This window comes from Apiotrichum porosum, assembly GCF_003942205.1.
Source record: "Apiotrichum porosum strain DSM 27194 chromosome Unknown scaffold_1, whole genome shotgun sequence".
Classification (NCBI taxonomy): Eukaryota; Fungi; Basidiomycota; class Tremellomycetes; order Trichosporonales; family Trichosporonaceae; genus Apiotrichum; species Apiotrichum porosum.
The window spans coordinates 273,300-284,123 of record NW_021167108.1 but is presented as its reverse complement, the minus strand read 5'-3'; the positions used below and the strand labels follow the sequence as shown (position 1 = coordinate 284,123).

Genomic DNA, 10,824 nt, shown 5'->3' with positions numbered 1-10,824 from the left:
CATTCGTACAGTCGCAGAACAACGAGTGGCACATGACCTGCCCTCCGGAACCTGGGAACGCATTGCATCCCAGATTCCAGTGTCGTTTGTTATACAAGCTGCCATAATGACAAAATCGAGGGCCTCGACACTGCTTGTAACGCTTCCGTGCCAGGTCCTGACTGACGACAACGACAATGAACGTTCTTTGACAATGGCACAGTGTTGTTGATTGCACCACGTGCATGCCGGCCAGCGAGTGGCACTCGGATAACATGGACTTTCGAACAGCAACAACACTGTGTACCTCGCCAAATACCACTCGAGTGCTCACTGTGGGCAGTGAGGGCCCCGCATGCATGTCCAAGAGGCCCCATATGCCCTTCTCCGTACCCTCCAGGTCGTCCAGGAGCAAAAGACGATCCCGGCCCGAATCGAACGGACAACCTTGAGGAGTAGTCGCCTCGCCATCCTCTCGGATGGGAGACACTTCGTTCGTATCCCAGATTGGAATCTCACGCGCTACCATTACGCCACGGGATCGGCGACGATGTTCTACAAGTGGAGAAGATATACTGGGTGAAGAGATGAGGTGGGTTGAGGCAGTGGTTGTTGAGAAAACGGGGTAAATGTGCGGATCACGAAGTGTCGGCAGTAGTGCGAGAGTGAGAGAGAGTGTGGACGTCGATCTGTGCCACGCCTGGGGGTTCCGAAACGGCCGTGACGCGTCATGTTTTTGCCACCCCATCCATCACTTGCCGATCTTGTGCAACCTCTTCATCACCCTCCATTGCAACCATGAACGACCCGCTAGAACTCATCCACCCACGCCGCATCCACCCACGCTACAATCGCCCCCTCGACGGTGTCGTCCTCGAGACATCCGACGGGGTCGTCTTTCGCTACTCGTTGGCCAGTCTGGCGGAGCTCTCACCCTTCTTTCAAGCCCTCAACGAACTCCCCCAACCTCTCCTCACACTCAACGCCGACGGCACCAGCAACCACCCCGCTCCCAACGTTATCCCGCTCCCCTCGATCTCCTCCGGACCCTTGGCTTTCACACTCGATGCGGCCCGCAACCTCACCAGTGGCGGCCAGGTCCCCTTGATCATGCCTCACATGGTGTGGTATCCTTGGTTCCTAGAACAACTCGTCGAGCTGGCTCTGAGCTTTGAGCTCAGGCATGGCCTGTACTGCCTGTGGCAAAAACTCTGCATTCAGCAAGGCGCGGGCCGTAATCCAGCATTGGGATACACTATTGCTTGCCTGCTCTTTGGACACGACCACGAATGGGGAATGGCCTACTGGACGAACGAGCTCGAAAAATCGCTCCCCATCAGCGAATGGTGTACAACTATCCTTTCGATTCACCAACCACGCGCTCTCGATGCCCTCCACGAATTTACGATTTTAAAGGCCCAAGCATTGCAAGCGAAGTTGACGGCGTACAAGCGGCTGCAGGAAGAGAAGGAAGAGAAGGCGCGTGACGCTGCCAAACAAGCACAGTGGTGGACGGACGTCTACACCGATGCCCTCATGGAGGCTGAGTGGGCCGAGGCTCAGAGGGCCAGTGAGTGGGCCGATGAGTGGTCCTATCTCTAGGACAACGAGCGGGCCACTGCTGCCCACGGTGCGGAGAGCCACAGCATCCAATGAACGCTGAGCGGATTCGCTACCAGACCTCGATCGGTGTTGAGTCCCGCACACCGAGAACATGATCAGCTACTGAAATTGGGTGATCAGTTACCTGAGTCCCTTGCCCAAGTTGTGACCACGGCACCTTCAAAGGTCGACCCACTCGAACGTTCCATTCTTTCTCGATTATACCTACAACAACAAGAAACAACACTCATACCGCTCGCACGGCAGGACCGACAGAAGAGACGGCTTGGATACGGGAAAAGGAAGTGTGCCATGCAGTATTAAACGTTTGTATAATATAGAACAAGACACATGTGAACATAAGCAGCCTGCCTGAGGTGTACATACAGAGTGGAGAGACAGCACAGAGTCGCGGATGAGGACAGCAAGTGGCACGACGCGGAAGCAAACTGGCCATTGGTTCGGGCGGGCTGTCAGGCGATGAGCTCAGCGACCAGCGATCAATACTGTGCCATCACCACCTCTTCAATCTCATCTAGTACAGGTCTAGTACAGGTCCTTAACATATACGCTACACCATGGGCGAGGCAGCAGCACGCCGTTTCCATCCCGAGTACAACACGGTCCAAGACGACGGCCACATTCTCGAGTCGGATGACGGCGTCTCTTTCCGTTTCAAGCTCCAGACCCTCGCCAAACACTCTCCATTCTTCGCCGACATTGCAGACCTCCCTACTCCTCAAGGGGAAGACGACGCTCGTGTAATCCCTCTCCTGGGGATATCAAGTGAGGGGCTCAAACACACGCTCGATCTTGTCGTTTGGGAAGAACTCGCAGCAGATCCAGAGTGGAGGGATTTGCACGAGGCAGAATATCCTCTCCTCCCAATCGACTCCTCGCTGCACCTTGTTGACGACTGTATCACCCTGGCCACACTGTATGACCTACGTCTCGGCTTTGATCAGATCATCAGGAACTCGCACAATCTGTTCAAAGACATCGCCTTGTTCGAGTTGACTGTTCAAGCCATCGATCGGGCCCTGCGCGACCAAGGTGGCGACACGACATGGGTTATCGTCCCGCTCATCGACAAGCACGGCGGCCTAACTATCGCGTCGGTTTGTGACATCCATCGATGGTCCATCGTCCAACTCAGCCGCCACGCTCGACCAGTTTACGATGCGATCGTGGGCTTCTTCCGCCGCCGCGATCAGCTACTGCAAGAGATGAACCTGTTCAACTCGACCCACAACGCCCCAGTCATCGGCTGTCGCGACTGCAAGACTCGCACCGTATGCCCGGGCATGTTTCCTAGCCGACCAGCCCTGGTATGACGAAACGTTGCACCTCGAACGAGAGGCAGCCGATGACTTCTGTCATTTGTCATACTACACCATCAAGTGTCCAACGTGTCGCGCGTGGGTTACTCCGATTCTCATGTACGTGTGGATTACCCAAACGTGGTACGACTATCCAGCGACCCATGAAGACTGTATTTCCTACTATTACCCCGACGCCGACCTTTGGGACTATTGAGCTGTGTAGCGTGTCTGTATGTAAGTACCGTAACAAGGTGTAACAGTATTATGAATCTGTATGGTGGTATCGTGCAGCGGAAGCATCCAGACCCGGGACCGTTGGCAGGCCGTGGTCCAGGCATTTGGAGCGTTGGCTCGACTGTTCGACAGAGGGGGCGATAGGCAGGTATGTACGTGCTGCGCGTGTTGTGGCAGATTTGGACGAGTGCCTACATTGTCAGGCAGCTGAGACTACCCACGCTGTGCTGGTTGCGGAACAGTGAATCGAGGGGACACAGAACTCTATCACGTGGTTGTGGCAAAATCGAAAATACTGAAAAATGGCCGATAAATAGGATAAACCCTGTTCCGCCTGCTGCATAGAGTGCTCGGAATCAGGGGGCCATGTTGCCATATACACTGCTTGCATTCACTTCCACGCAGGCCTAAACTCACTCGCAGATCCTCTTACATATCCAGATCCCATTATTTACCATCCCCGCACGACCTATCCTGCCTCTCTGCTCCCGCCTAGACCACGTACATGAACATGGGGTTCTCCCAGTCGGTCAAGTCGTCGAACGACTCGGAGAAGATGTCCATGTTTCCGCCCGAGGCACGCAGGGCCTCCATGAGCTCGGCCTTGTAGGCGGTAGCCTCGTTGAGGGTCATGATGGAGATGTCCTGGAGCTCGGCAGGGAGGCCCATGGCGATACGGCGCTCGCGCTGCTTCTTGTTGAGGTACTTCAAGTAGAAGCCCTGGCCGACCACGAGGCAGAAGAGCGCGCAGTACATGGCAATGGCAAAAGCGAGACCAGTGTAGTACTTGGGCGCTTCCTTGTCGAGCCAAACGAGGGGGCCGATGATGTTACCGAGGCACTGGGCGCCAAACATGATGGCAAACATGACGACACGCTTAGTCGAGCCGGCCTGGTTGAGGTTGGCCCAGGCGTAGAACAGGGGCTGGATGGCGGCGTACACAAAGGTCACGTAGTACGAGGCGACCATACCAGGAAGGTTGGAGCGGTCAAGCACGCGGATACCGACGGCGCCGGCGATAGGGAAGAAACAGATGAACGCAATAACGGGCCAGCGCATCTTAATGCGGTTGGTAACCCAAATGGCGATCGCGAGCGTAACCATGGCCTCGGCACCAGTAGGCATGCCCATGAGGGTGGCGCTGAAGCTGGTGAAGCCGAGACCCTTAATAATCAGACCACCAAACTTGCCGAAACCGGACGCGGCGAGAGTCGAGGTAAGGTAGATGAGAGCCCAGATGTAGGTCTTAGGGTCCTTGAGGACCTCACGGACCTGGTGCCACTTCCAGACGTTGGACTTGGTACCGGTGTTGTTCTCGCGAATGCGGTCGAGGGCGATAAGCCTGTCGTCGCCCTTGCGGAGGAAGCGCGCGGTGACGGGCGAGTTGGGAAGCAGCCAGGCGACGATGGGGATAAAGAACGCACCGACGGCACCGACCACAAGGAAGATACCCTGGTAGGCGTAAATGCCCTTGGTAACGTGGCCGATACCCCAGGCGATCAGCGGGCCCGTGATAGCGGCCATGGAGTTGGCGATCTGGTAGGTGACAGTGCGGTAGCTCTGCTCACGGCGAGTCCACCACATCTGGGTGATCATGACGAAAGACGGGAGAATAGTCGCCTCGGCGGCGCCGAGGAAGAAGCGGCAGACCATCAGAGACTTCCAGCTGGTGCACGCAGCTACAAAGTTAGCGGGCAGTACTCAGACGTCCTGGCGAGACAGGGCACAAGACTCACCACAGCACATGGTGCAGACTGTCCAGACGAAGTAGTTGGCCAAGACCCAGTACTTGACGGGGAAGACGACAAGCGCATAAGCCGACAGAGGCTGGCAGATGAGCTGCGCAATGTACACGATACTGCTCAGCAGTGCGTACTGCTGGCCGTGCAGCTTCAGAGCGGTTTGCAGGTCCTGGTCCGTCAGCAGGAGCCCAAGAGCAGTTCACATAAGACTTACGAAGAGGGCACCGTACGTCACGGTCGCCTTGTCCATCTGTTACGTTAGCATCGGGTATTGCATCCGGGGAGGCCACAGAGGTCGCAGTGACAAAAAAAAAGGTGGGGTTTGTGGAAGTGGCTAGGAGAGTCGGAATGAATTTCCGTCACAATGCACCTCCAACTTTCTACTCGCCCTGCAGAGCGCAAACTCACCTGCTGAATCCAGTAGACGATACACATGGGAAGACAGACATAGAAGTCGATCCATTTGAGCACGCGCTTCTTCTCCTCCTTGGAGAACTCGACATGGCCGGCATCGGCGAGGATCTGGGCGGCCTGGTCGAGCTGGTTGTTGACCTTGGCCTTGCCCCCCTTGAGCTCCTCGTCGGGGGTGTCGATGTACTCTTGAGCATCCAACTCAGGCTTGGAGTCGAGCTCCTGGACGTGCTGTTTGGGAGACATTGTGGGGAGTGTGTTGTGGGGCCTAGCTGTCTGTCGGGGAACGATGTTTATATGCTAAGATTCAGCACATGGGACCCCACAGCACCCCGACGCATTGAAGGGCTATCATTCACTGGATAACTGGAAACCCATACCCGCCAGACCCCCGCAGCAGATGCCAAGCCCTCTACAACCCACCCACGGGGTGTCGTACATTCGGTGATCTCGTCAGTTGTTGGCCGGACCGCCGGGACGGGGCACCGGACCGCCCGGCGCGGAGACTCCAGCAACGGCCCGCCAGCCCCGCGCAAAGTGACTGATGCCCCGCCAGAGGTAGTGGTTGCAACAGCGTGGCCAAGAAAACGGAGAAAACTGATAAAACAGCAGGACTGGTGAGGGTTCGATCACCCACATTTCTCGTATCGGGCTTGGCGTCAGATCAGTCTTGGCACAACTGCGCTTTTCGGGCCGAAATCGGCGACCGCCGCTCTTAACGGGATGAACTCAGTGATTAGTGAGCTGCGAGCGTTCTTGTTCTTCATCAGGAAAGAGTTAACAATTGAAAGTGTAACAAAACAGAACGGTGATATCTCGAGCGGCGCGACATGATGAAATCGTCCGTCTTTGGGCCACCATACCTCTGTTTTTTTTGTTTCCTACTCATCTCACACTCTGTACACAGCCGGCGAAAGAGCGGGTTGTGCGTGCGGAAGACCCTCACTGGGGTGCAAGGAGTCGACGCCCACCGCGTGTTCCAAGCGCCATAGAGGCCTAGAGGCCTGTCGGCGTGTTCGGCTCCGTCGATCTCGTCAGGTCCGAGGATATTCAGGATATTCACCGACAGATACCGGTGGGAATTGTGGATTCTTTGCCGGCCCGGCTCTCGGCCCGCGCCGTGCAGTCACCTACTCGTGGTGGTCGCACTGCTGCTGGAGGCCCCACTCCACATCCCTTGCTCTGGAACTAGTCTAGATGTGTAAAGAATGTCACAAATGGGGTTTCGAACAGCAGGGATAAAGCAATAGCTTCTGTTTCTATCAGTGGCACCAATATTTCTCCGCCAGTCGGGTTTAAATCTCCTTTTTTGGCGCCTTGTTCGCCGCCACAAGTGGATCGTATAGCCTCCTGTCGAGTCCTGTGAGGGTTGGAAAGGAACACAGAGGTACAGAGGCGCGGTCTGTGCGTAGGCGGCATACTCCGCCCCTCCCCACTCACTCGCCCCTCCAAGGCCAGTCTGGCTGCGGATATTGGTGGAATTGGTGGCAGTAAGGTTAACATGAGCGCCACACTGCATCGAAGCCGTAGATGACTTGAACCCCCACGGGGGTCATCATAATGCAGGTATAGAAGAGAGTGAGTCTGAAACAACATGGAGGGGTCAGGATGGGCTTGCAGTGACGCCGTAGTGAATACATGGAGAGTCCAAGACAAGCACTGAGGTGACCAAGTAGAGCCCAGCCGTTATCTGGCCGGCAATTATGAGAACTCGTGGGTGACCAGAGTGACAATGTTGTAGCGAGCTATCAGCACGTCGTCGTCCTTGCGCAGGAAGACTGTCATGAGTTGGGAAACTGGCATACCGACGGTACACCCCTTTTCTCGCCATTGGATAGTAAAGACTCAAACGCAAGAGGTCAGCAGGAAACCAGCTGTCAGTGTCCTAGTCCACAAGTATCACATAAGCAGGGGCAAGCGCAGCCCCTAACGACCTATGTCCACACCTCTACTGCAACCACTTTCCCTGCCAGAGGCACTTGATCGCCTTATCCGTGTCCCATTCCCAGCCACCGCCTTCACGGACGACCTTCTTCTCCACCGCCTTGATCCAGTTGCCCCAACTGTCCCTCGCCCTGCGCGTGGCCCACACCCAAGCAATATCGTCCCTCACCTCCCAACGGCATGCAGAGCACTTGATGGTGTGGTACGCAAGCCACACAAACGTCCTCGGGTCCGTGACCGTGCCGCTCTGGGCGAGGCGGAGGGCGTGGAACTTGTTGACCATTGCAGACGTGATTGTGATATGGGGCCGGTTGGACTGCGTGACGGTATCGGTGTCCGAGTCTGCGTCCGAATCGTGTGAGTCGGTATAGCATGGGCACGACCAGTCGTGGCCAGAGTGCACTTCAACAATCGCGGCGTCAATGTCCACAGAAAGGAGCTGGTCCAGAACGAGCTGCTGGCGGGTGTACACGCGCATAAACGAGTCCCAAGCCTTGGGCGCGCGGGTGGCCAGCGTTGCAGCGGCCCACTCATTGACACTTGAGGGTGGAACATGGAGGGCGACCGCGCCAAAGGCCTCGCGTGGGACCGCGCCGTCTCCCAAGAGCTTCTTGAACCACTTGCTCAAGTTGGCGAGCGTTCCATAGTCGTCGTCGAGGACCAAGCGGACGGCCCAGAGAGTAAACTGCAAGAAAGCCGTCTGGTCCTCAGGGTCAAACACCAGGCGGTCGAGTGCGACGGGGAGGTTGTACTCGAACACGGCGTCCAAGAGGTCATCGAGTAGAGGGAGGGAGTCGGACGAGACTGTGAAGGGCTTGTCGGCGACGCACATGTCCAGGATCAGCTGGAGGACGGGGGTGGTGGCGTGCGCGAGGGGAATGATAAAGTCATCGTCCGGGTCCTCGCTTAGTGGAGCGTCCGCCAGGTCCTCAAAGAATTTCGAACGGGCAGCGAGCGTATCGAGGGCGTCGAGCGGGATGCGGAAGGGGGTACCGTCAGCGGACTGGAGGATGGCTTCGTGCTTCGAGGCGGTAGGGGGGCTCGGCTTGGTGTGGGATGGTGGCGGGCCCACTGGTTTGAGTTTCTGAGCCACTTGATAGAGCGCTTTGGTCATTCGTGTCATGGTGACTGAATGTGAAGGACGTGGTGGAAGAGAGAACATGGGCAAATGAGACAAAAAATAGGCGATGAACACAGAGCTGACGGTGCTGCCTGCTGACGGTGTGGCCCATGCGTGGTAGAAGGGAAGTATCGACGGGTCTGGAAGAGCCTCACTCTGCGTCATTGCCGTGTGGGGCGCCCTTTCGGATAGCGTCTTTACCGACAACTGGTCCTCATGGAGGGCGCATCAAACGAGCTGGGAGATACAGATGATGCATACAGGTGCACAGGCATGGAACCAAAGGAAAAAAAAGTCTGGCAGTATCGTACATGAGGGTATCAGTCCGTGAAGAAGGACTCAAACTGCTGGGTCAGCTCCGGTATGAAAAAGACACCCACCTTTCGACCAGACGGCTGTGTAGGATCAAACTCATCAGCCTCAAACTCGTCATCATCGTCCAATTCCTCCCTGGCATCCATGCCAGGAGGAGGAGAATTCTCCTGAGTACGCGACCTTGACCGCTCCCTTTGACGCGACTTTGACCTCGACCTCGAGCGGCGTTGGGTCTTGACGGGCGATATGCTTGTCGTGTCGCCAAAAATGTCCGTGTTGGGCTCAAACTCTGTATCTGAGAGATCGATCGCCTGTGTTTGACGGCGAAGTGGTGAGACGATACGCTGTGACGTCCCGGGATCGGTGTTCTGTTGCGTGGACATGAGGTCAGCCCGGAGGTTCTGGAACTCGACCTCGTCCCAGTCTGCAGGCGCGCCACTCTCAAGCCTGCTCTCCTCGGCATCCTCGGCGTCTGCGTCATCCATCATTGCCTCGAGGTCAATGTCGCCCATGCCAGCCATGTCCAGGACCTCCTGTTGGGTCATGCGTTGTGTCTGTGAAGGGAGGAAGAGTGGTTCGGCGTTGGGGTTCCTGGTGCGGCTGGGACCTTGGGACATGTCGCTTTGGGACATGGCAGCCTGGGACATGGCCGCTTGGGACATGGCCTGGGACGCAACAGCAGCAGCAGCGGTGCCGACGACAGTGACCATTGGCGGTGGCTGGGCAGACAGGCTAAGACTGGCACGCGGGGGTCTTGATGATCCTGCGCGTCCACTGCCGTCTGGTGCTCGGCGCTTCCGGACTGATCCGGGAACACCTGGCTCGGGCTTGACCTTGACGCTCTCGCTACGGTCTGCGCGGCTGCCATTCACCGCCACGGGTGCGGATGCGGGAACGTTGGCAAAGGCCTCGCATGTGGTGGTGGCAATGACGCAGAAGATGGAAAAGAGTTCCGACTCGTTGCTGTATCGGTCGAGGCCCATGTATCTCGAGCTGATGGTCAGAGGCTGGGTTGCTTCGGAGAAGAAGAAGTCAAGGTCCATTCCGAACTGCTCCGCTAGCTGGAGGGTGGCCTGTGTATGGGTCAGGAACTCCCGGAAACAATTCACCCACCTTGAACTCGCGCATCGGCAGTGCAAGATCCACATGCCCAGCCTCAGCCAAGACCTCGTAGTCTTCAAACTCGGCAACGTCAATCTTGATTTCCGTCGACAGCGCGCTCGTACTGGCATTCTCAAAGTTCTTGACTTGGACTTCAGTCTGTCCAAACCGCCAAGCGAGCTGAGAATCGCCACGGACGGCGCCGTTGGCGGAGGTGGCGGACGAAAAGGCAATGTTGAAGTGGTCGAGCCAGTCACGTAGTGTCCTGGCGGATATTTGGAAACCAGACGGTGTCGAGTCTGGGTCCACCACGGCGCGCAAAAAGTCGGACGACTGGACGTGGAGAAAGTGCTTCTTTGTAATGTCTGCCGAGTCAGCTGGCGGCCAAGGCGTTTAAGCTGAACTCACTGTGGTGGTATAACAGCTTCATCTCAAGCTGCGCACTGCGTTCCGCCACACGGATGTCGTCCTCCTCTTCCTCTTCTTCATCTCGCTGGGTAGTTGCACGCAGCCCGCCGTCCGGATCGATAATCTTGAGGTCGACGCGGTCGACGGTGTTGACGCTGGACGCTTTACCCAGGACACTGAGAACAGACTGACACATTGTTAGCTTAGGTTCCTACGTAGGATCTTCAGCTCACCTTGGCATACAGCTGGCACTTGACACCCCGGCGCTGCTGGTCAGGTGTGCCGGTCGCCTTGTATCGCGAGAAGAACGACGGCTTGAGGGTGAACAAGCAGAACGCCGATTTGGACGAGTTGGTCACAGAGAGCTCCCACTGGTTGCGGATGTCAGATTGCATGCCAGACGAGATTCGCATCTGCTCACAGAATCCTTGGTTGCGTGCATACACAGCTCATCGCCAAAGCGGGACGCGCACTGGAGCAGCCGAACAAAGTCTGAGGAGGAAGGCGTCAGCTAGGATTCCGCGAGGGCCGCCCAGCTGGGTCACGCACTTTTGATGTTCGGATCTCGAATGGAGGCCTCCATCGTGCGCTGCTGGGTTGCTTTTGCACGCGCCGACGGGCGAAAGACAGAGAGTGGGAAACGATG

The 10,824-nt window shown here is 56.8% G+C and overlaps 5 protein-coding genes and 1 non-coding gene across 6 annotated transcripts; 2 read left to right on the top strand and 4 right to left on the bottom strand.

The window, feature by feature from the left end:
• Window positions 1-398: 398 nt before the first annotated feature.
• EHS24_000100 lies at window positions 399-522 on the bottom strand. Its single transcript has one exon. It is a non-coding gene; the product is annotated as a tRNA-Trp (tRNA).
• Window positions 523-777: 255 nt separating this feature from the next.
• EHS24_000099 (uncharacterized protein) lies at window positions 778-1,730 on the top strand (the record flags this gene model as incomplete). The annotated part of the gene is made up of 2 exons (XM_028615939.1): window positions 778-1,549; window positions 1,723-1,730. The coding sequence occupies 2 exons, from the start codon at window positions 778-780 to the stop codon at window positions 1,728-1,730; spliced, it is 780 nt and encodes a 259-aa protein (XP_028479796.1).
• A 429-nt stretch (window positions 1,731-2,159) lies between these two features.
• On the top strand, window positions 2,160-2,915 carry EHS24_000098 (uncharacterized protein; the record flags this gene model as incomplete). Its single annotated transcript, XM_028615938.1, has 1 exon — window positions 2,160-2,915. The coding sequence occupies one exon, from the start codon at window positions 2,160-2,162 to the stop codon at window positions 2,913-2,915; it is 756 nt and encodes a 251-aa protein (XP_028479795.1).
• Window positions 2,916-3,629: 714 nt separating this feature from the next.
• Window positions 3,630-5,536, bottom strand: EHS24_000097 (uncharacterized protein; the record flags this gene model as incomplete). Its single annotated transcript, XM_028615937.1, has 4 exons — window positions 3,630-4,816; window positions 4,874-5,048; window positions 5,094-5,129; window positions 5,288-5,536. The coding sequence occupies 4 exons, from the start codon at window positions 5,534-5,536 to the stop codon at window positions 3,630-3,632; spliced, it is 1,647 nt and encodes a 548-aa protein (XP_028479794.1).
• A 1,702-nt stretch (window positions 5,537-7,238) lies between these two features.
• On the bottom strand, window positions 7,239-8,357 carry EHS24_000096 (uncharacterized protein; the record flags this gene model as incomplete). Its single annotated transcript, XM_028615936.1, has 1 exon — window positions 7,239-8,357. The coding sequence occupies one exon, from the start codon at window positions 8,355-8,357 to the stop codon at window positions 7,239-7,241; it is 1,119 nt and encodes a 372-aa protein (XP_028479793.1).
• Window positions 8,358-8,674: 317 nt separating this feature from the next.
• EHS24_000095 (uncharacterized protein) lies at window positions 8,675-10,761 on the bottom strand (the record flags this gene model as incomplete). Its single annotated transcript, XM_028615935.1, has 7 exons — window positions 8,675-8,698; window positions 8,735-9,742; window positions 9,783-10,135; window positions 10,179-10,365; window positions 10,412-10,549; window positions 10,600-10,670; window positions 10,728-10,761. The coding sequence occupies 7 exons, from the start codon at window positions 10,759-10,761 to the stop codon at window positions 8,675-8,677; spliced, it is 1,815 nt and encodes a 604-aa protein (XP_028479792.1).
• Between the last annotated feature and the right edge of the window lie 63 nt (window positions 10,762-10,824).